Raw genomic sequence first — 25,858 nt, 5'->3', positions numbered from 1 at the left:
ATGCATTTGAAAGATTTTGTTTGTTTGTTTGTTTGTTTGTTTGGTGTGTGTGTGTGTGTGTGTGTGTGTGTGTGTGTGTGTGTGTGTGTACACATGCACTTGCACGTGTGTGTGTGTGTACACATGCACTTGCACGTGCATGTGTATGTGTGTGTTTTAAAGGGGGAAGAAGAAATTGGACTAGAATGGAGGTAAAATATGATCTGAAAATGCTGAAGGAGAGGTATAAATATGAGTAAAATATGTTGTATAAAATTACAGAGAATAAATAAATGCATTACTTTAAAGAAAAAAGTTGATTAATCAAAGAGGGACAGAGAAATAAAAATACAGATGTTGTCAGATCCTAGTGTTATCCTCAAAAAGATAAATGGCTCTTGAACAATTATTTTTCTAAGAGTGAGAAGGAAGGCGAGAGAGTTAGCTGAACTATTGAAAGGGAAAGTTAATGGTGATGACAGGGAAAGGAAGAGGTCAGCTGAAACAGACTTAGGCACACCATTCAGGACTTGTCAGCCACACTGAGTGTCAATTTTTCTGAAACACACATAACCACACTCATCTATTGCACACAAAATTCTTGTCTGCATTAACTGGTTAGAACTTTAATTCATGAGAGCTTGCAAAAGAGAAAGGAGAAAAACTCTACTCATATAGTCCCTGCTTCTAAGACATCACAACTCACATAGAAAACTGAAAGGAGTTTAATAGAGAGAATATAAAGGTGGATCATGTCTTTGGGACACATCTATGTTATAAAACAAGAGCAGAAGGTTTTAGTTTGCATGTACTGTCAATGATGAGCCAACCATGTTGCCTGAGTTTCCTCACTCTCCACCTAAGGGAATGTTAATATGTCTGTGAATATCTCCTAACCTTAAGAGATTATGGAAGTTCTCACTACAGGAATGGTGACAGCATGGAAGACACCTCATCAGCTATAGAGTGTTGGGTTTCATTGGGCTGTTCATAAGATGTTGGGTTTGGTTGTGCTGACTTCAGTTTTCTTTCCTTCAATGTCCACAAATGCATTTAAAAAATATTTCTGTTAGTACTTCTGATCCATCTGGATGGTGGTTTTAACTCATAAAAATACTCTGTAGATTGTCCTGAAGCTGTTTGTATTTTAATGTTAATTGTACTTCCAAAAGAAGGGCTGTCTAGTCATATGACTCCAACTGAACCCTCTCATTTTAATTAGTAAAATAAAGGAAAGCCAGTGACTGGGCAGGGCGAGGGAAGGAGAGAGGGCTGAGAGGTTGGAGGAGGTCAGAGGATGGAGCAGGAAGGTTGTGGCAACATGGAGCTTCTGAAGGACCAGCTAGATCCAGGTGGAATGGATTGGTATTAAAAAGCTATGAACATTAAGGATTTTATAGGTCTAATATCTCATATAGAAGGGTAGTTTGTGTCTTTGTCTATTTGATGCAGTCTTATTGTGTAGAGGGTTTGTGGACTAAGAGTTGAATATATAAACCTGAGTGAGAAGCAACCGGGCTGTAGAGTTGTATTTGTGTGGGATTTGGAGGTACAAAAACACCCCGGGACAGAGGCAAAGAATAGGTGGTAGAAAACCAGGGAAGGAAGTTGTGTGGACAAGTGGGGCCGTGGTGACAGCTCAGACAGGTCGCCAGAGGAGCACATGGCTCCAAAATAAAATTGGGCCTGAGGAATGAGACCTCAGGACTGATAAAGAGATAAACCAATTTAATACTTTTTAATATTTAATGCAACAATCCTCTGAAATAGAAAATCTTAAGTATTCAAGGAAAATCTTAACCTAAATTCTGGCTAAGGAAATACAGTATCTCATTACCTCTCTAATAATACTAGAAGAATATTTTGGGCTGGCAAACTTAAAATGCAAGTAAGATGTACCATTTGCCACACAGTCTATGCATCTTGCCCTCTTCTGAATCTGATTAATATAGATTTTAGACAGGGCATCATGCTTTCTGTCAGCTACTTCTTTCCTTACAGATTTGAATTATTCAATTACAATTCTCCCCAGAACTCATGTGTCTATTCTCACCCACATTCGAGAAGGTTGTGAGCTACTTGAGGACAAAGATGAAAAAGAAATGCATCTGTTTGCATGCAGTGTCTTACCTTGTACCTAACATATGGTACTTGGTAAATAAATATTTGTTAAATAAGATATAGCCTGTTAAACTGCAGATGGCTCAGAAACCGTGCAATGTGCAGAAAGGACAGAACACACACAGAGCAAAGCAGTATGAATACATCAGGGACCATGCTCAACCCAGACAAGCATGATTTAATAACCTTGTATGACAGAGCAGCTGTCATTTTCCAGTTGCTAAAAAACGTTGCCTGTGGTAAGCTGGGGTGGGGTGAGACAAACTTGTCCTGGCAGTATGATGTTGTCCTATTAGAATGTCATATACATGTGCCTTTTTTTATTTGAAAGATACACAATTAAAGACCTCCAGTTTCTCAACTGTACATAAATCTCCCTTATTTCAGGTCAGTTCTTTCCTATCTCATTTACTGAAGCTGCCACAGTCACAAACAAAACTCATTACTGCTGGATACTGCTACTGGCATGCTGTATACAGAAACTAGCTGCTGGCCAAATTCTCGCTTGGTGAAAGCTGAACAATAATGGCTGTCAAGAAGGTAGGAAAGGATGTGTAGATATAGTACTCCTTGAAGTTAGCTGTGGTGAGGAGAAGAGAAGCCAGGCCATAGGCATGAATATGGACATGGCCTAGCTTTTTTTCCTGTGCCTTACCAATATGCCCAGCAATGGTTACTGAGGATACTACATTTCAAAGTTAAAAACAGGCGGGAATGTTATTCTAATTCGTCCATATCATCTAGGAAGAGATTTGTATTCCCTTTAAAATTGGGACTGAATACATACAAGAAAAGTTTCTACAACTATAATTAGGGAGGGAAAAAAGTATAAGTCTGGAAACTGTCTGGAATAAAATCTATGTCCCTGCTCTCCAAACCCAACAGGAATTAAGATACCAGTTTAAGAATGATTAGAAGGGGGATATAAATCATGATAATAAATTATGCTTTGGTTTGTTCCAAATATGTTTACAATAACTTATAGGCCACTTGCTAAACTATGAACCATGAATTTAAGCCACGTTTTAAGGACAAAAAGCTAATTATGAAAAATAAATGGTGCCAAGGGTAGATGGTAAAACAAATCTAAAAATGATGGCTTTCCACCTGAGTAACACTTTGTAAAGAAAGAGTGTAGGTGAATTCTTAACCTTTAAGATTAAAACATTAATCAGATCTTCTCGGAATGAATGGAGATTTAAAGACCAATTGGCAGAGAATAAATAAACTATAAAAGTTGAATGCATCTGTGTGATAATAGTGATAAGAAAGCTTATTTCACCCCATTGAGCTCTGCAGCTTCTCTGGAGCAGGCAATGATCGAATAGGCAGTTTTATAACTCTCAAGGTAGAAATCATTTTGCAAGGCAATGTGGCACGTGCTTACCTCTCACAGCGTGGTCCTGTGTACCCAACAGGACACTCATCACAGATCAATCCCAGACTTCGGTCTAAATGGCATGTTGGACTAAAGCTGTGTTCCAGAGACAAAGAAGAAGCATATACATTAGCAGTGTATCCTCATATATCTTTCTCTACCAGTGCTGTACCCAAATCAGACAGGCTGGCTCTTCTCATCACCCATATAGAATAGTCTAGCCAATGGAGGATGAAATGGCCTTGCTATTTTAGCAGACAGGAATCTAGCCACAGTTGAGAGCAAGAGCCCTGTATTGTGTTATTTATTGACCTTTGACTATTCTGGTTCTAAGATCACCAGCAAAGGGAGTGGACACACAACAGCTTGGCAAAATCTCTCCATGTCTAAAAAGAAAAACAATAAAAATCCAAACCTACTTTGACATTCCTCCTTTCCAAGCACATACCTCAGAATCAGAGGCGGCATGGAGAAATCTGAGAGATGAGAGAGAGCAGTGGAGTCATGTTGGCTACAAGGGTTCTATGTTCAGACCAGGAGCCATGGGGCCTATATGCTGGGTATTGCAGATGTGTGCCCACAGGCATGATGTCACGTGGATGGAATCCTTAGAAAAGCTCCCCACAAAGGCCTAATGCCTACACTCTACTTCATTTGTAGTCAAACAAAATCAGCTCTGTCATTTCCCATCTCCCAGCATGTTCAACATTACCTGTCTTTAAACACACTTCCAGTTTGGGACAAAAGTAACAGAGTGTGACAGCAAGACCAACCCAGCACTGTGATATTGTAGCATCAGCCCGTCATCCTATTCAGCATAGTTTCACATTTTTCCTTGTAAGAAACACCTTCCATGCAACAACTGACCCAGTGTTAACTGTTTCCTGCTTTTTCCATGAGCCCTCATCAACTTTGACTTTTGTGTTATGTTGTTCTTTTCAAATTTTAATTTTTATTTCATATATAAATTACATATAAGTTAAAATTTATGTAATAATGTGATCATATTTATTTATATATACCCATAAACATATATACATGTATATATATATGTATATATGTAATTATATGGGGTGCAATATAATTTTTCATGGTATATATTCTTCATATGTAAATCATTTTAGGCATATCTCCTAAAACATCTTTTATTTCCTTATGGTAAAAAGTTTCAATGTCACATGTTGCATAGTTTTGAAATATATATGGTTTTCTTTACCTACATGCCCCTTTTATATCATACCATGTGAGAAATTCTTGGTCTCAGTTAACTAAAACCTCACGTGCTTGATCAGCTTTTCCAACTCCCCTGCTTTCCATGGCTCTTCCAGTTTCTTCTAAGAATGATCTCTGAAAGGTCAACTTTTCTAGACTCTACACCACCATTTTAAAGGGAACTGTCCACAGTTAATCTCATTCCAATTACCGTTTCTCCTGTGATATTTTCTACTTTACAATACAAAACAATTGCTTAAAGTTAAATAATTATATCACAATAGATTGAAAACATTAGGCCCTGTCTGGTTCTGCTTCTGATTCTGGAATATTTTTCCATCTTTACTGCCAACCAAATCGTGACTCTCTCTTAAAAGTAAGCTGCCTCGGCTTACCTCTGAGTAGACCTGCAATGCTTCAATAATTCTCATTTCTCTATAGTATCAAGTTATTAGGAACCATTAGGCACATAATATTTGCTATTTCAATTCATTTTAAAATCTCAATGTGTGGGGTCAGAGAGAAAGTATGGACCAAAAAAAAAAAAAAAAAAACTGAATTTATAAAAGTTATACAAGTAAGAGAGGTTCAGATGGGTGCTGTGGGAACCCAGACTGTGGGCTAAGGAAGAGTCTTTTGTTAGAGAAGAGCTTACAGCAAAAGGGTTCACATGTGCAATGTCTTAGCACATATTAAAACAAGCAAATGGAAATCTGATTCCCCCTTTACTTACTTGTGGTTTGTTATTGTTTGCAACACTGAAAGAAGAAAATGGATTCTGACAGCTCACTAGTATGCACATGGGTTCTTCCAAAATTGGTACTCTAACTGCCTCACTTTTATGGAGAGAGGGAGAAAGGGACCTCCAAGGAGAAAGACATGTTTTTCAACCTTGTTGTACTCCATACAGTGACTATATGAAAACCAATGAATTGTTTTTTTTTAAGAATTTTAAACCAGTGTGCCATCAAGACATGTGAAAGTTGACTGACAAGGCTTCTGATACCTTAAAACCATTTCTAAAATAAATTTCAAATTCTTAAAAAAAAAAAAATACTCTCCTGTCAGTTAAAACTAACAGCAGTAAAGTCAAATGTGCTCACTGACAGAGAGCAATACTTTTTCAGGAAAGATATTAAGCAATAACAATATATTTTATTTGACTGGCTCTTATGTTTCAGAGTACTTTTTATCATAACTGTACTGAATTTTAGCAGAATCCCATGAGCTGGTTGAGACACTCATAATTTTACTTCCTCAAGGTCGCATACTAATTCCAGAAAAATCTACATGGAATCCATAAATTTGGGGTCTTCATTTGATCCTCTCCTTAGCTATAACCACCTGTCATTCAAAGTTGCTGATGAGATTTCCTAAGTTTAAGCTCAAATGCTTACTTGCCATGGTATATTTAAATAAAAATCTTTTTAAAAAATATCTCTCTATGATATATATATTCACAGGAGGAAATACGGAGACAAAGTTTGAGGCAGAGACTGAAACAAAGGCCATCCAGAGACTGCCCCACTTGAAGATCCAACCCATATCCAACTTCCAAACCCAGACAATATTGCTGATGCCAAGAAGTACATGATGCTGACAGGAGCCTGATATAGCTGTCTCCTGAGAGTCTGTGTCAGATCATGGCAAATACAGAGGTGGATGCTCACAGCCAACCACTGAACTGAGAACTGGGTCTACAATGGCGGAGTGAGAGGAAGTATTGAAGGAGATGAAGGTGTTTGCAAGCCCAACCAACCAGAGCTCCCAGGTACTAAACCACTATTTACATGTACACATGGAAGGACCCATGGCTCCAGCTGCATATGTGGCAGAGGATGACTTTTTTGGGCATCATTGGGGAGAGAAACACTTGGTCTTGCCAAGGCTCAAGGCCCCAGTATAAGAAATATTAGGGTGGGAAGGCAGGAGGGAGTGGGTGGGGGAGCACTGTCATAGAAGCAGGGGAGAGGGATGGGATAGCACGGTTATGAAGGGGAAACCGGGAAAGGGGATAACATTGGAAATGTAAATAAAATATATCTAATTTTAAAAAGTTTTAGGTTTAAAAAAATAAAATGGCTTTCATATGCTCTAAACAATGGTAATTAAGCATTATTTCTTTCATAGAGTAATTAAGGTCACAGTCACAGAGAATATGACATGGGACAGTATAAGTAAAATTAGAACAAGAACTAATGTGCACAGTAATGCTGCCCTGGGAGTCTGGACTGGCAGAGTAGGCATCTTCACACTGACTCTGGCACACATGTGGAGCTAATTGCTGTAAGAACGGGAGAGATCATCTCTGATTTCAAGAGATTCTAACCTTATGCCACTGAACACTAGTTGGCTCATGTATCAATAACTGAATAAAAAATCCTGCTTCATAGATTTTCCAGCCCATGATCTCAAACATTAGGTGAGCCAAGAGCAAAGGTTGGAAGAAAGGCAAGCTGTGGGAATGAACTGTACAGCCTTTCTCAATAGACAAGCATATATTATATGTACAAGGACTTATAAATATGTATGTATGTACTTATACATATTTATATATTTATAATTACCATCATACATGACTATGTGAGAATCTATATGAAATATGAATTCACATGTACAACTATAATTGGCTTTGTTTCAAATTACATTAAATTGTCATAGAATATGTACAAGGACTTATTTATAAATATGCACAGTCGTACATGACTATGTGTATCTATATGTAAAAATAAATTAACATGTACAAGCATAATTAACTTTGTTTTAAAACAACATTAAATTATCATGGAATATACTGTTATAGCTTTTCCTCAGATACATATCCTAATTATAATTACCAAATTTGATAATTCAAAATTACTACATGTGTAGATGTGTCCATATGTATGTTTTATGTGTGTGTGCATATGTATGAATGCATATGTGTATGACAGGATACATTGTATGCTTGTAGAGGCCTGAAACTGATGCTGGTTATTTGACATATTATCTACTTTAATTATTGGGACAGGGTCTGTCTCTTTCTCTCTAGACCCAGAGCTCACCAATTTTGCCTAGCTAGGTAGCTTACTTGCTCTTCAGATATTGTGTCTCTGTTTTTCTGATTGCTGAGACCATTGGTCTCTACCATGCCTGGTTAGCTCATACATAGATGCTGTGAATTTAAACATTGGTCATCATGCTTGTATGGCAAGAACTTGATCCACTGAACCATCTCCCCAAGCTCTAGAAATGTTTCACTGTTTTACAAACATAGCTTTTACTTAGTATTGCTGATGTCCACCAAATTATTATTATTATGATAGTGGTACATAGGATTTATCAAGGCTCTAACTTATGTCTATATTGTGAAAACAATCCCTCTAAAGGCACTGTACATTTCAATGGACATTTCAAAATACTTCAATGATAGTATCTATTTTTGTACAATGTAAACATTTGAGCAAAGATATTCATGGATTTTGTCTATAAACTATGAGCTTTGTAACTAAAACTTAACGAATATAAGTTTTAAACTGAAGTGCTTACATGTTGTGTATTTCTCCTCCAGAAGTAAATTTCATTACTTTAGTTGCTATCTATAGGTAAGATATGTACATCACTAAGATGAAAAGGACAAACTGTACACATTGTAAGTAGCTGGTGAAAGTGATCCATATTGACAATTTATATATTACATGCCCATCTATATCCATATATCTGAATAATCATACCAATCTAACTTTATTTCCTTCACATTTGATTTATTTAGCAATATTATCTAAGAAATTTGGAGCCCAAATGCCTGTAATTTCTAAGATTTATGACGAGGGATTAAGAGATAAATCACTAAGATAAAGTTATCATTAAGGCTGTACTTCAAATGGAGGTTGCAGCAACCTTTAGCTCTTTTTCATTATTTCTGAATAAGCTGTGAAAATTCAAATCTCATCTTATAAATTAACTGTGAATATTCAATTATACCTCAAAGGACCTAGCAAAGACTATAACAGTAAAGGTTTTTAGGATTTTTTTTCAATTATAAAAATGGTTTCCTTTACCAGTAGCTTTACCTCCTGAATAGTTTTGATTTTTTTACTGAAGGTTTTTCGATATTAGGTAAAGACTTTTCCATTACAGTTCTATAGCTGCTTTATAATAATTTTGTAAATTCTTTTCAACCTAATAGACTGCATGGCTTTAGCCACAAAACTTATGAATATATAATTGATAACTATGTATAACTTATAAATAATGTGGAATATCATTTATTCTTACTTTTGTTTACAAAGTACCACAATCTGTAATTTAAAATAGGTGATAATTCTTCTCACAAATCTACTCTTAAAGATAAAAAGACTATGGCACATTTAAATAGTTACTATTGATAAAATTATCTTTTTTTAATTGAACAACTTTATTTTAAAAAAACAAAGATAAATGTACAGATTTTAAGCATTTTGCATAAAAGTATTCGAATGCATTTTTGTCAGTGCTTGGTTTTTTTTTTTAAAGGTTTGATAGTGTGCATTAAGATCTTACTAGTTACAATGAGCATAAAGAACATGTAAAACAAGATGTAACCTGGAATTAGTCAAAGTTTTCTTGGTGTGTAAAGATTAAGCATAATGGTTTTTTGTTTTCTTTTTTTTTTAAACTTCATATAGTATGTCTGTTCTTTTGTGACTGGGTTATCTCACTCAGGATGATATTCTCTAGATGCATCCATTTTCTTAAGAGTTTCATAAAGTCATTGTTTCTGATAGCTGAGTAGTACTCCATTGTGTAAATGTACCACAATTTTTGTATCTATTCATCTACTGAAGGACATCTGGTTTCTAAAAATTAATTCTGCCCTATGTTGCTAGTGCTAATGTATATATTTTAGAAAATTTAACCACATAATTAAACCAAACTGGAATGCAGTTGTTTTAGGAAACACCATCATTATACACTGGGATTCCAATCCCTTTGACAGGATGGATGGGGTTATAATGCTTGCTGAGTTTGTTTTCTCAGGAAGAAATAATTAGAACTATTATAAAAAGAGACAGACAGCAAACCTAAAAGAAACATGGGTCATGATTACCTATAATCATCCAAGTAACTTCTCTCCCAGAGGACTCTTCTTCTCCAATGTACAACAGATTTGAGAGGGTCAGAGATTTGAGAGGACATCCCTATGTCTTTCCATCCAATCATCTCTATACTTTTAAGTATACAAGGGTGGGATTTCCATAATACAATGAGTGGTCAGTATTACTTAACTGATAGCCGTGCACATACTGGCATTGTTTTGACTGGGAAGATGTATTGTGGGAAAATCCCAGCTACCACCCATCTGTTGTTCTGTGTAAAGATTGATGTGGAACTGTGATATTTATGTATAGGTGGATGGTTTCGACAATACCATTCATATACAGTAAACACAGAGGCCTTGTATTTGAAGGTGAACCCTTCGAATGAGCAGCTGTCACCTTATCACCTTATGTCCAGCACAAACTGGTGTAACCATTATTTCGGGAGAAATTTCCTTCATTTGTTCTCTTACAGCCTTTGTTTTCCAGTTTCCTTCATTCCCTTTTTCTGCTCTCTGACAACACTATTGATTAAAATTCTTTGGTTCTTTGTCCGTCTAGACTCATTCACTGAATGCTAGAAATACTTTGAACCTACATCTCATTTCTTTTCAACCTCTTGTTCTCTCTAGTAACTAACTTATCAGACAGATCCCTGAATTGATTTTAGTATTATTACTTAAAATATATATTTTATTTGCGAAAAAGTTCTTTAACATACACTGCAGAGGAATGGAAATAATGAGATTAAATAATGTCACATTTCAATGGGTTAGTTGAAGTTATGACTCTGGATAAGTTCCTTTAAATATGCTCAGTTTGGCATGCCATCCAGTATTTTAATTTCTTTATACTTTTGAATTGTGTAATTCTCACACAGCTCCACCAGGGGCTTAGCTCAGTGGTGAATGAAGTCACATTTTGGTAACCTGCTCAAAGATTTGCATCTGGAAGTGTGGAGTTAGCATGAAGCCAAGGAATTCTAGTTTTAGATATAGCATCAAAATGTGATCTTCTCCTAAGAAACTTCATTTATTCATCTACAAAAATGGGAACAATACTATCGACCTTGCTGGGTTATTTTTGAAGATGAAACACCTAAACATGGTGCTCTGGTCTATGTCTGGCTCTGGCAGCCTATCCTCACTAAAAAGTTTGTCCTTTCCTTTTGCCAGCAGTAAATTCAGTAAAGGGCAGTTGGAGGGGAGGGTAAAGTGTTCAGAGATTCTGAATAGCAGGAACCTCAGTTCTCGGTAGGACTTAATGAATGGTAGAATTATTTTCCAAGTCTTTTGCTTGGACTCCTACCCTCTGAATCTAACAGATGACCATCTAGCATTGGGAGGTCTTGAATATGGCCTTAGAGTTTGCTTGACTTGATCAAATTCTCATGTTAAAAGGCTACAGCTGATAAGATTTTCTTTAATATTTAAACTTCTGCTCTATGATGTTATCACAGCATGTGGACAGAACTGAAAAAAATGTATTATAGCAAGAGGTTTATTAAGCATCAACTTTGCCTTAAATGAACTTAAATGCCTCTTCAAATGAACTTTTCTTCATTTGAGCATAGCTAGTGTTTGAGCTCAGTGGTTGAGTACATACTCAGTCAGCATACTAAGGCTCTCAGTTTATCTTTCAGTATCATGAATGACAACAATAAGAAATAAAATGACACATATTTATAAGTATTGCTTATAAAAATACTAATTTATGTTCAATATGGTATTCCTAATAATGGTGTTTGTTTGTTTGTCACAGGGCCATTTATTTACATGTGCATAAGCTTTAGGAATGTGCCATTTTAGGAACTGAAATAGAGTTTTCTCATAAAGAAAAGACTCAGTTAAGGTATTTTTGGGTTTTTTTTTTTGTTTGTTTGTTTTTCTTTTAAAAATGTCTGCTCCAGTAGACTACTTCTGTAAGTGCACAAATGAAAGAGATTGATTATAAAGCTTATGCTTTTGTTTTTCAAATTCTACATTATTTATGCAAGACACTACAGTAATCATTGCTCAGAGTTCAATGTTCATTTATGATACAGTGTAAGTCATGGAACAAGTTTAGTTAGGCATATATAACATAAATATATTACAACAAATGATTATTCATAAAGAGTATAGATTTGTACAAAAAGGTGTCTATTCTTTAGAATTAATTTAGAAATTTCATTTGAGTTTTTATCTTTTAGATTCTAAGTCAGATCTATAGCTGAAATAGCAAAGTTTTTGGAAATGGCAATAACGGTAAATATTTCACCTTTCAAAACATCCATTACCCTCTTGAGAAATTCACATAGTCTGTTCTGATATCAAATGTGCATCTGTAGCAGTGGAAGGGAAGCTTTGTAGTAAGGAAAATCTGGTACTCACTTATTTGATGGAATATTGAGTGGACAGGCACAGGGCTGACAGTCTTCAGAGGTTCCTCTACTAGGATCACCATAAAAACCAGGGAGACATTCATTGCAGTATGGCCCACCTGTGTGATCCTTACAGTTCTGTGAAGGAAGAGCAAACCAGTTCTTTACTTTCATCTCAAACACAAGCACATGGCAATAAATAGTTCTACAGAGTTACTAGTGTGTTCCCATTGGGGAGAATAATTTCCCACATTCAATGTTAAATTTTACGACAGGAAAATAACATTGGAAATTAATTAACACATAGTTAATATTTACCTTACAACTTCACTCTAGTTTTAGTATAACACAATTTTAAAACATGACCAAAATTCATTAAGAAACATTTTTAATAAGAACATTGCATTTTGTTCTTTTTCATAAGGCTATGTATAGGTTGTGTGTGTGTGTGTGTGTGTGTGTGTGTATGTGTGTGTGTAAGCATAAAGCTGTAACAACATTAAAATGCTGGTTTAATGAGAACTGTAGCTCAGTATATAAGTCTCTTTTGACTTGCTCTCTTAGACAATAATCTGGAATTTAGTGGATTAGACAATGCATTCCCATATGACATTTATGAGGGTACTGCTTGGTCCATAATTAAATGTTAAAAACAAATAATTTAAACATACAATATATAACACACACACACACATATATATATATTTATGCATGTACCATTATTTAATTACAATATGTAGTTATACTACAAATATGTAACTATTGACTTTAGAAATAAGAAAAGCAGAAACTTTATTTTCTTGCCATTTGTTTTGGGAAACATGTCTTTTTCAAAAATATAATAAAATAGTTTACTTCTTGATCTCTTCATATTAACTAGCTACCTTCCTTGGGTTGGGACACATCTATAAAAGTCACCACGTCTGAGACTCAGGTAAATAACTCAGTGGCCAAGTAGTAGAATTGTGTTTGAGGGTTCCAAGAGCTTGACACCATTAGCCTCCAATGATCAAAGTGCATTTATTATTATGGAAACATGTTTCAGTTTAATGAAGATACACAATTAAAATTTTTCATGCATAATGCAAAAGAGTTCATAGACTCCAGGAGTATGCAGCCTTTATTTTATGATCAGTAGACAAATTCTGTAAGAGAAATAGCTAAAGTATAAATTAACCTTAAATAGAATGTATAAAGTTATTAACCTTTATGACCATTGGAATAGACTGAGTTAATGACATTCTGAATATTATTTATTTTGATGTTTTAAAATAAGAATCATTTCAATTATATTTAGTAAATGGACTCAATAGGAGGATAAGAATAAATAAATAAAGATACAATTCTGAGAACAACTTGTTAAAATTTCTTGGAGAGGTCAGACTTATTTGTTGAAAGAAATCCAAAATATAATTTATTCAATTAACTTTGAACCTCCCATTTAATTCTGTGAGGTAAAAGAGTTGAAGTACATTAACTACAAGTAAATAGATTTTTTCTACATTTAAGTGGTGTATTTAAAATAAGCTTTATTTAAAATTATTTTAAAATTGTTTAGCAAACATTTTTAAAGTACAGACATTAGTCTTACTGTTAACAATTATCATGCAATAACTAAGGGTCCATTTGCAGTTTGTGGTTTTCCCTTTGACTGGCTCTTTCTGACCCTTCTCACTTTCCAAGCTTACTTTAAATTGCCTATTTTTTAAAAAACCTAAGAAGTTGCTTCATCTTTGAAAAATTGTTTTTTGCATATTTTTAAGGTGAAATCATAAAAATTAGATCTATAAAACCTTAAAAACAGCAACAAGCAAACAAACAAAAAAAAAAAAAAAACAGGATCTTTAGGCTGATTACACAGTAACCAGGCCAAAATGAGAATTTCTGAAGTTCAACTGAAAAACCTTGGATAATTTGCATGTCTCCAACTGCAGATTTGAAAGAGAAACTAATGCAATATGTTCCTTAGACTCTCTACTTTTATCTTTCATTGAACAGAAACAAGAGTAATCTTAACACTCAAGTACGTTTGTAATAAAAAATGAGCCAGAATCAGACAAGCAACACAATGAAAATCAAAACTGAGAAAGATAGATGTTTTCCTTTGATGAGCTGCCTGTTTTTATAGGTAGCTAGCTCTTCTATCAATGTGACTTTTAAACACTGCTAGCGATTCAGATCATGAAAGCACTGAGACCCAGACACCTCCCCAGTGTGAAATGCTCCCTGGTTTTTCTCCAGCACACTAGAGTCAAGATGACCCTCGCAATACAGATCCACTCTATGGCAGGAGCCTGGATCCCATTTTGAAGTCCAAAGTGCTCACTTATAGTCAGGTATCAAAGGTAAGCCACACTAAAATATTGATGTTACATTCTCTAATAGTGGGAAAAAATCTTCCTGAATAATAAAAAGAATAATAAAATGAAAACTTGACTGAGCAGTAAAAATTCCTTTCATACACAATATTCTAATATTGCTCCATGTAGATTGTATCAAAACTGATATATTCAAAATGGGAACTCAGCACAGTTAGTTCCAGTACAGGGAAGTGGGACTTTCCCATCTCCAGAAAAGCCTACATGACCACTAGCTCACACAGCAAACTCTGGAGAAAGAGTCTGAGTTACTAAGATGCCATGGCTTCTCCAAGCCCCTTCCTTTATTTAAAGGTGGACTTCTCTCTTTTTGGCCCTCACCGTCAATAACCTGGTTTGCTCTGTCTACCAATTCCCTTACTGTTCCTACCCCTAGCACTCTGCTCAAGAGCTATTTATTTTGCTCTGAAATAAATGTTTCCTACACTGCAGATTATCATATTATCAAATAGACCTACATCAAGGTATGATTAATCTTAATGGACTCAAGTTCATATAATGCATTAGTGGGTCATTATGAGGATTGTATTGTGACATATATATTTTTTGTCCTTTCAGGGTAAGTAAAGCGAATTCATGTTAGTTATTTTGCACAGTAATAAAGTGTCTAAAGGTAATTCAATATTTTCCCCAGAGTCATTTTAAAAGACTGTCATATAATTAAAATGGAAATTACTCAGTATTTTTATTTGTAAAACCATCATTTGAAATAGCTACTGATCCACAAATTAGAGCCATGATGTTTTATGCTGCTATGCAATTGAATATGATCTGATAGAGAGAAAACAGAAAACACATCAATAAAGTGAAATGCCAAATTATGTTGGAACAAAAGCCCTGTTTTTTTTTTTTCCACTTGGGATTTTTCCCAGCAGTACTCAAGTACAGGAGAAAGCAGAGAATTGGTCAAGAGGAATACCACATAGTAATTACAGACAACAGAATCTGCCTTAAATTCTGCTAAAAGAATAGAATATAGTATTCCTCCAAACTGTCACTGTTTCAAATTGTGCGTATGTGAAAGCAATACCATGAGAGGTGTAGTTTTAAGCTTCATCCCTTGTCAGACAATATAAAGCTAATGTGCCCTGGAGTTACCCTGGATGTCTGCTCTGAGAAACTCTCCAAGCCTTGAACTACTGAGCAGCGTGGGCAGAGCTCACCACTTTGTGCAGTCTATTGTCTGGTTAACAATACACAGACAATTGTACAAGAAGGAACAATCTGCTGAAGATGCTTATATTTTAAGCATATGCTTAATATTTTAAAAATCTACCCATAGCATTTTAACTGATCTCAATGCTCATGAGTTCAAATAGACATATGCAATATATCCCGATTTTCAAAGTGAATGAAACCCCTAAAGTATAAAAATGAGAGTTGTTTTTATTTTAATGGTTGCATTTTATGTTTTTTTTTTTTCATGTTATAGGGATATAAATCAGTTTGTGCTTACAACAGTCCACTTTAGGTAGATTTATAGAAGACAGAAAGCATATATATTGAGTAGATTTTTATCTGAGTCATTAGCTACTCTTTATAATGATATATTTGATCCTAATTCATTTGTTAGACAATATGGAAAAAACCACTTTCTTATAGTTGCTAGGGAGATCACATATGAAAGAGCATTTTTAGCTTCTAACTCACTTCTGGATAAAGATGTCTAACACATCACCTCTTGACCCACATGTTCAAGGTTGCAAAGGTAGCAATCAAATTCCAGGGTTTGCCGAGGGAATTTCTGCCTTATCAATCAGTATCTTCAAGAGAGAAACACTTACCAGACATTCTCCTGTGATGTCATCACAGGCTTCTGCATGAGCAAAGCACTGACATGCTTCACAGATGCCACCGAAAATAGTGCCATTAACTCTTCGGTGCCGGGGCCAACACGCCTAAAAGGAAGATAAGGTCCGGTCACTTTTCAGTATTAAAATAAAAGGAAGGTAGTTCCCTTTTCTTCTGATAATAGAAAATAACCCAGGCAGCAAACTCAGCAAATGTGCTTGTCAAAGTGGCTCCATTACTGAAACATTCCGACCGTACTATTACCCCTGACACTGGGGCTTCGTACTGACCTTACTGTTACTGGCAGGTATGGGATTAGAGGAAGCATTAGCTTGGTGTCTCTTCTGAAATAGTAAAATAAAGCACAGATATAAGGAATTGAAATGTGACAGTCTCAAAGACAAAAGCACTGATAGGAAAGGGAAGGAAGGGCACCGAGAGAAGCAGCCTATAGGAAAGGAGCCATACAGAATCCCAGAGCAGAAAAGTACAGTGTCATCACAGGTAGGTGCTTGGCGTGGACTCCCTTCCCCTGCATACTGACTGTCCCTAAGGCTGCTACTTACATAAAATCTTTGGGATCATTTGGAAGACACACCTGCCTACTCTCTTTCCCTTGAAAATATACCCAGTGACTGGTACATGTTCAGAACTCATGTATTTCATCTTTCATTTCCTCTTTCCTTTCTGCTTCCCTAAATTTGAATAAAATAGACTGGGACTTATTCAGCATATGTTACCTTGCTACTTCTTGTTATTTGACTGATTTAAAAAAATTTTTGAAGCAAAATTATTTGGAAACAGAAAAGAAATTACAGAGCAATATTTGCACAGCAGGTTTTACCTGTGGGAGAGCATGCCACACCTCCTGTCACTGTTTATCACATTGCCTATATGTGTGGACTTTCACAGATGGGAGGAGATATAAAAAATGTGCAAATATTGCTGCCCTCTAGAAGTTTATGATACCTTCAGGTTGCAATTGCATCTTGTGAGTTATTTACTATGTTTCTGGTTGGTTAAATATACCATCATATGTCAAAAAGGTCCTTTTTGGGGGGAAAGATGGAAAGTAGAGAAAACCACTGAAGTAATAAACTATATAGAACCATGCTGTGTCATGTTAGAAATGACCCTTTTGCCTCAGGATGTGAGGAAATATCTATTTGAACAACAATAACAAACAAGAAAAAGATATACTAATATTTCTTATCTGAGGAGAAAACAAAATCCACTTTCCTCTTAATTTGAGCAGAGCAGGGACAATGGTTCTAATTTCTTTTCTCCTTTCAGTAAATTTTTCTGTTTTAATACAAATGATTCTTTCTCTAACATGTATTTTTCCTGTAAACCTACACCATTCGGATGGAGGTAAAATGTGAAGATGTTGGAAGAAAAAAAGAAGCAATTTATTTTTGTCAAATCAGGTCCTCGGGGCACATTCTTTAAAAAAATGTTTTTTTTTTTTTTTTTTGTTTTTTTTTAACAGTGTTTTTGAAATGTACTTGAATCAGTTCTCTTTCTAAAGGCATTCCAGTTACTTATACTTTCCAGTGGTTTGAATGAATATAACTTCCATATGCTCATACAGTTGAGAATGTTGTCTCCATTTTGTGGACCTATTTAGAAAGGATTTGGAGGTGTGGCTTTCCTTGAGGAGTTATGTTATGGGGGAGAGTGGACTCTGGTATTTCACAAGACTATGCTCCATTCACAGCATGCTCCCTGTTTCCTACTTGCAAATTAAGAAGTGATCTCTGAGCTGTTCCTAATAATGTGATTTGCTTTTCCATCATAGCCTATAAATGTTTTAAACTATTAGCACAATAATTTCTTCTGTAAGTTATCTTGGTCATTATACTTTTTCACAGCAATAGAAAAGTAACTGATACACTGTTCCTTAACCATGGAATAGATATTAATACTCATAGAAAAATTAGGATCTTTATACTCATCTTTCTACTATAAGCCAACTAGCACTAAAATATATATCTACATCTCTCCACCCATGCCCCCTCTAAAAAAATAGGAATGAAGAGGGCAGAGTATTCTAAAAGTATTATTTTCCACAGATTCTAGTACCGGTTTATGTTTTTACAACATCCTGTCTCTCAGAATTTAGTAATTGAATAATTAATCTCCTTGTGAAAACATTGTCTCAGGTAAAATTATCACATAAGACAAAAGCAGCAAAATCACCCTCATAATGTGTGACTTTCTTGTTTCTAGAAAAACTGAATCCCTTTCCTGTTCAGTGATCTTGCACATTTCACTCAAATTCTCATGTCTACTCAAGCAAAACTGCATTTTCTCTTGCCCAAAAATTCAAGATAGCCGAATACAATCCCAGGACTCCATTCTGTTCCACTCATCATCGTCATGTGACCTGGCAAGCCTTCTCTCCCTCAGTTGCCTCTGTCTCCAACTCTTAGCCTTTACACTTCCAGAAAGTTCCAACCTTTCTCTTTGCCCTTCTTCTTATTAGGATTCAGTGGATTGTCATCAAAAGTCCTCAGTACATTGCTCTTTCTCTCAATCCACATGTTCTTACTTGAATAACTTATTTGATGACTTGACTCGCAACACACATAAAACTGGAGATATGTGCTTATTCAAGTCCTGAATTCTAATTAGAACCTGGTTAGTTCTCATAGACTATCCAAACAGTCCTATTTCTCAAACTGTCTCCTAATTTTTCTCTTTCCACCAATCAAAATATCCCTTTCCAAATCTCCAGTTCAACTGGTGGCATCACATTTTGTCATTTATCAAATTACAGCCTCTCATTACGTTCCATGACATTTAAATAAAATCTCACATTCTTATTTAGCAAGCCCAGGCTCCGTAAGTCACACAATAGGCTACTCTTTGCCCTGCTTACTAAGCTCTGGCTATATTTGCACACTCATAGCTTTTATCAGTTCACTCTCCTTTTTGCTTTGGTGCTTTGATTCTTCAACATTCAGTTTAACATCACCACAGAAAGCCTATCCTCACTTTTAAAATGTAGCTCCTGCATGTTTTGTATACTCACACTCACACATCCACTCATAGCACCTTTTATTTATTTATTTCAGCTACTTAAATAGTAAATTGTATTTATTGACTTTATGCTCTGCCTGTATGTCTATTCATCATGTGTGTCTGGTGCCTCAGAAGGTTAGGAGGGAGCATTGTATTCCCTGGGACTGGAGTTACAGTTGTTTATGAGCTACTGTGTGGGAGCTGAAAACAGAACCAGCATCATCTGAAAGAGAAGCCAACGGCTCTTAACTGAAGATCTATCTTCTCACCATCAGAGATACTTTTATACTCAACATTGATAATACTCAAACATCTATGTCTAAGGCCTTAATTGTCTCAATTATAAATTCTGATAAAAAATTGTCAGTTAAATGAAAATAAAAATAAATCTGGAAAGTAGTTAATACCAATTATTAACCCACTTTATTTTTACTTCTCCATCTGTCAGAAAGGCAAATAAAAAACATTAGGCACAAAAACATTTTAAAAACTAGTCATAGAAATTCATATGATGTAAAACACAATGAGAGACAAAAATAATAGAAAAAATAGTCTAGAGTCAGTGTTCAGCATAGAGTTAAAAATGTATCTGTGATGAGTTATTATAGCAAGAGGAATTTTTTTGTTACTAGATACAGAGGGCATACAACCTATATTATTATAAGACTTACTGTAATAATCTTAAAAAACCCTCTATAGACCAAAATACTGTTGTAATACTATCTTGTGATCTTATTTATTTGAAAGGTTGTTGCTCTTTATGAAGAATTACCACTAATATTTTGTTACTATAGCAGTTTGAAGTAAAATTTGATAATCAAAAATAACCCACCTCAATTCTGAGGCAGCATTGTGTCCCCAAACCCAAATAAAAGAGAATATCTTAGTAATAAGGTAATATGACGGGCTGTTGACGGTATAAACTGTTGAGTTATCAAGCTAAAACTAACACATGATGGTCTTTGTAGTCTGCTCAACCACACCCCAGAACATTAGTGATAACAAAGCAAAAATGACTGGCCCTAAGAACTAAGCTCAATGACCAAGGCAAATAAAACCAGTCAAGGTCAAAGCTGGAGAATATTTTCTCTGGGGGAAAGGAAGATTTGATTAAAAAAAAATCAGGGTTAACAGAGGTTAAATAAAGAAAAGGAAGTCCAGAGTTTAAAATCTCATTGCTCTGACTCAACTAAGTCCTTTTGAGCCATATCAAATAATTATTAATTATTATACTTTAAGAAGCTGAAGCTTTTATTTTCTCTTTTGTATTTTTTCCATACTTGCATGCTTCTTTCTCCCTCTCTGTTGCCTCTCTATGATACTCTCCCAGATGTCTCCCTACGCTGAGCAGCTCAGGCTTTGAATAATTATCAGCATTATGCTCTGCACCTCTTTCCGCTCCTTTACTTACAGGAATGCTGCGATTCATGGTGTTTGTCTATCTTAGCTGATTACCAAATCTTTAAGGATAGAGATTGTGCTGTATACTTATTGATAACATATATATATATATATATATATATATATATTATATATATATATATAATTATATATATAAATTTATAAAATGCACTAAATTTAAAACTTACCAAAAATATTTTAAAAGAAAGAAAAAGTATGTAATTGAAAAAGTCTAATATTCAAATGATTTTGCACTCAATGGGCATTTAAGCAAAAATGTTGCTAGGGAGAGCTGAGAGTAAAGTGCGACTATATTAAAAGCAAGAATAGAATGAGGGCATTTATTATTCCCACAGAAATAGGAGTTTAAAGCTTCAAAGGGAGCTGCTTGGTTTGAAATCAAAACTGGAAGGCTTGTAATAAAGGAATATCTTATCAAGTACAGCATGTGTTTTATATGTAAAATCAAATTTGAGTTGACATAACTAATTCATATCCATGATAATTTTTCTCTTATCTCTATAAATTTGGGGAAAGCAAGTACTTCAATGAATTCCATTTAGTTTCATTTCTAGCTGGGCAAATCAGTACCCAGGTTAAAAGAAATCACATTAGTCACGAACATGACTTTAAGCTCTGTGTAGCCTCTGGAAACATGTATTAAATCACATGAGAACCAGCAAAGTTATGCATGGCATGTTTCTACAAATGGCATAAGTAGTGTTGTAGAGTGGAACATCTCAGAACACTCAAATGATTCCTTCAAGATACCATCTTAATCATCTTAATGAAACTTAAACTCTTATTTACCTACAAGCTATTCCTTCCACCTAGAAAAATTACACAAACACACACACGCACACACACACAAGAACACACATACACACAGAAAGATTTCAAGTAAATCAAGTTTCAAACAACCTAAAACAGAATTAATCTTTCAAAAATTACTCTAAAATAATATACCAAGTTATTAAGAAACATTTAATTAAACATCTACTTACTTACTTCTTACTCTCTTCCTTCTGTCACTTCTCTACCTATTTCCCTCCCCCTCTTTCTCCACATGTTCATAGCCAGCCTCTACTTCTCTACCTTCTACTCCTTTACTCTTGTACTCCTCTTTTCTCTCTCTCTCTCTCTCTCTCTCTGTGTCTCTCTGTTTCTGACTCTCTCTGTCTCTGTCTCTGTCTCTCTCTCTCTCTCTCCTTTCTCTGTCTCTACTATCTCCTCAAATCCCCTCCCCATGCCTTAAAGAAACTCTGTTTCATACTATTAACAGAAAGATTTCAAGCTTCAGGTCCTCAGAAATAGAAACATGTTTTCAGGGGCAGTTATTTCTCTCACACACACTCTGCTCTTTAATCTTTATGGGTTGAATGCTTTAGAAGGCTGGGCCTTGAATACTTCTTCAGAAAGAAATAGAAAGGAAGGGTGATAGGATAAAAAAAGATGGAGAGGAACAAGAAGTAAAACATATGTTCAACTCTTAATAGAAATAAAGGGGAAATATTTTGGAATATTAATTTGTTCCAATCAATAGATTACTGGATAAAAGGGAAGAAATGGAGACATCACAGTTTTAGTAAGACAAAGTAGTTAAAGGGCACTATATATAGCTTTGAAAATACATGGTTAGTACTCTATTTATAAGCCATGAATTTAGGCAGACATTCTAATTACTCCATTACCTAGCATAGATGAAGGAGGAGTGCTCAAGACTCTATACCTAACTAAGGAGCAATTGGCAATTGATAGCTACTAGGAGAAGAAGAAATTCTTTGGAGTTATGGCCACTGTAGGGTAGGCTGTTCATGCTGTCTAAGATGGTTCACATCCATACACATATGTAAGACACACATTGGACTTAGTAAACTAGTATCAGCAATCAGAAAGTAGACACAAGTTAGAAAAACGAACTCATTGGAGGACCCAATAACCTGGTAGAGGGAAGTGGGGCTAGATATCATATTTCATCAAAATAATTTATGAAATTATCAGAGGATTAACAAAAAACAGTCAATTTTATTTAAGTAATATGCTGTCACTTGTCTGTGCAGTTACAGGCTGAAAATTTCAAAGCATCCATTTTAGAGCAGTTCATTGGCAACCCTGTCTGAGGGATTGGTTCCTACAAACTTACTTCACAAGAGCTGCCGCTGTACCCGGGTGGACACTGGCAAACTTCCACAGCAGTTGCGATACTTCTGTCAGTAGGATAGGACACAGCAGATTCAAGATTGACAGAGCTCAGCCTGGGAAGAGAGGAATTGCATAATAACTACTGAGACTATGAGGTATTTTGAAACCAGATGGATGGTGATAAGTGAATATCCATAACAATGTAAATATGAAGAAGTTGTCTCTGCTGAAAAAGAATGCTTCTATAACTTGAAGCTTCCATCTTTCATTATAGGATCAATAATGACTAAAAAATGGACTCTATTTATCAATTCATCCCATGTAGACTGAAAATATTTGGAAAGAAACACTTGTATTTGTACTGAGAATCTACAGACATTTTATAAAATTATGCAAGCTTTATTTTTCTTTTAAATTATCTTTAATTTTTAAAAATATTCTTTATTATTATTTTCTAAATAAGACAACATCTATTTATATACTTCTAATCTTTTATTAGCAATAATTTAAGGCTATAATTTAAGTATAAAGTATCCAATATGGCTTCTTGAACACTTGATCCTTCATGAGTAGTGGTATTTGGGGATGACCTTGGGGTCTTCTGACATAGGCAGGAGATAACAGATGTGGAGTCCCAAACTTTGTCCTTGAAGATTAGAGTTCAACCCTATTATTTGCCTCAGGATATTTCTGCTTTCCAACCCACTGAGATGCAACAAATGATACTATATAAAAGTGTCATCAAAACATTCATGTGTTTGAATGTACACATAGATAATGGTGCTATTTTGAAAGACTATAGAATCTTTGGATATTGGGTAAATCACAGAGAACTATAGAGTTATGTTTTGAGAATTATACTTCATCTGTGCTTCTGGTCAAGCTCTTTCTGCTTTTTAGTCTATGGAGATACAATACAGTGGTTCTTAAGTTGCTGTCTCCATCAACTTCAAATATGAGGCAAAATATATTTCTCCTCTCTTTAGTTGTTACAGTCAGGAATGTCATCATAGTGATAAGAAAGTTCTTTAATTCATGTAATGTGTCACAGTATAACCAAAAGATATAATTAGAAAAATTTGCCAAGGCATTGAAATATAAATTATCCCAATGGTCATTAAGGAAGTTAAATTACTGTTTTTGAAGGTTTTAGGCATTTGCTATATGTACCATGTATATGTACTTGTATAACTATATATTTTTTTATCAAAAAAATTTAATGGCTAGAATGACAGAAAAATTAGCATTCAAAATTTAGGAGAATTTTTGTACATTATAAACAACACCGCTGAGAAAAAATAGGAAATAAATTTAATTCTAAAATATTATATAATAAATTAGCCCAAGAAATAAGTTCTTTTAGAATGAAAATTAGAATAACACTGACAAAAATTGAAGAAGAAACTAAGGCGATATCTAGAGTTCATGGATTTTGACATCCTATAGTTCTGAAAGCCTACAACATATATATTCAATCAATTTTCATTAAAATATTAATGGCATTTTTATGGAGCTACAAACAAAAGAGAACCAACAATTCTATAATTCAAACAGAGACATTAGAGTTTTGTAACACAGAGAGCAAACTTCAGCAACTCTGGCTGCATCACAGTAGCTGATTTCAAAATATTCTGTGAAGTCATAGTGACCTGATGATTAGAACACTGCCAAAAAATATAAAGCCCATGGAATAAAAAGGAGACCATAAAAACACATACACAATGATTTTTTTAAAGGTACCAAAAACATACATTAGAACAGGAAAGATGGCCCTTCCGCTTGCGGGCTGGAGCATTGGGTGAGCTAGCAGGCACAGCACTGGAAAGCTGACCCTGGTGATTTGGTATAGGAGAGTTGGCAGGTTCACCAACTCAGCTTCTAAAAAGGCCCAGATCTGAGTTGGCCAACTCTAGTATCTACCTAGTCTATGAACTGCTGGAGCATAAAAGGGCCTGCCCTATAGTGCCAAACCTTCAGGATCTTCAAAACAGGAGGCAGCATTGGGATGACTAAGAGAAGTCTTGTTGAGGATCCAGTATTGTTGGTATAACAGAATCCAAAAGGCCTTTAACTAGACCAATTACTCAATGCAGGTGAACATTTGCAAACAAAGATGTGTGGTAGGAAGGGTACCCTGTGGGACATTCTGTGATACACTACAGCTTCCACGATGAGTTAACTTTTATGCTTGGTTTTATTTTTTAATTTTTGTTTTTGGTTTTTGTTGGGGGAGATTGTAAGGACAGAGGGAAGCTTTGAAGAGGTGGGAGATGAGTGGATTGGGTTGCATGGTGGGAAACTCACAAAGAATAAAAACAAGTTTCAATAAAAACAAAATATAAAAGGGACAACACCTTCAACAGTTCAGAGAAATTTGTATGCAGATGATCAAACCTGAACTCTATCCTCTCCTCTACATAAAACAGAAATAAACAGAAAGAAACAAACCCAAAACAGTGATAGAAAGGCAAAGTGGATCAAAGTTCAAAAAATAAGAAATTATGAAACTATGAGTTACACCACAAAATCCTGCCTCGAAAAAATAAAGAGTAAGAGATTATTCCATTTAAATAAAAAGCTGGCAGATGATAAGATCATCAAATAAAAATCTTAGTATCACATGTGGAATTGGTCTCTGTAAGCTTTATGTACAAAGAGGCCAAGAGTATTCCAAACAATGCAAACTATGGTTAATGTCATCAATTGCCCACCAGAATTAGAGCAGAAAACCATACTGCTTAAGATACCATATACCTGGGTTGTAGAATATTTAGAAATCAGGTTGGATCTGAGCTGAACTTTCTCCTTTTGACTAGTTTTCACAGCATTGAATGCTGCTATTCAAGTTGTTTGAAAGAAAAGCCATATATTGTCCTACTAAGCTGCAGACCCTATGAGGTACATTAAGAACCTAGTAGGAGAAAATGCCCTCTGACATAATAGTGACATGATGTTATGGGGATATCTAGTAATTAAACACATTCTGATTGGATTATGACTACAATGTCATGGC

At 35.1% G+C, this 25,858-nt stretch overlaps 1 protein-coding gene across 1 annotated transcript in view; it reads right to left on the bottom strand.

Moving 5' to 3' along the window:
* Window positions 1–25,858, bottom strand: part of LAMA2 (laminin subunit alpha 2) — a 551,725-nt gene that overhangs the window by 217,521 nt on the left and 308,346 nt on the right. The window contains exons 15-18 of the mRNA XM_080929510.1: window positions 22,847–22,958; window positions 16,272–16,385; window positions 12,120–12,247; window positions 3,488–3,574 (exon numbers count right to left, since the gene is read on the bottom strand). Coding sequence (XP_080785636.1) covers window positions 3,488–3,574; window positions 12,120–12,247; window positions 16,272–16,385; window positions 22,847–22,958 — 441 coding nt within the window. The remainder of the gene's footprint in view (window positions 1–3,487; window positions 3,575–12,119; window positions 12,248–16,271; window positions 16,386–22,846; window positions 22,959–25,858) is intronic.

The sequence above is a fragment of the Micromys minutus genome (assembly GCF_963924665.1).
Source record: "Micromys minutus genome assembly, chromosome: 15".
Classification (NCBI taxonomy): Eukaryota; Metazoa; Chordata; class Mammalia; order Rodentia; family Muridae; genus Micromys; species Micromys minutus.
Note: the sequence above shows the minus strand (reverse complement) of the source record. Positions and strands in the feature narration are given on the sequence as shown.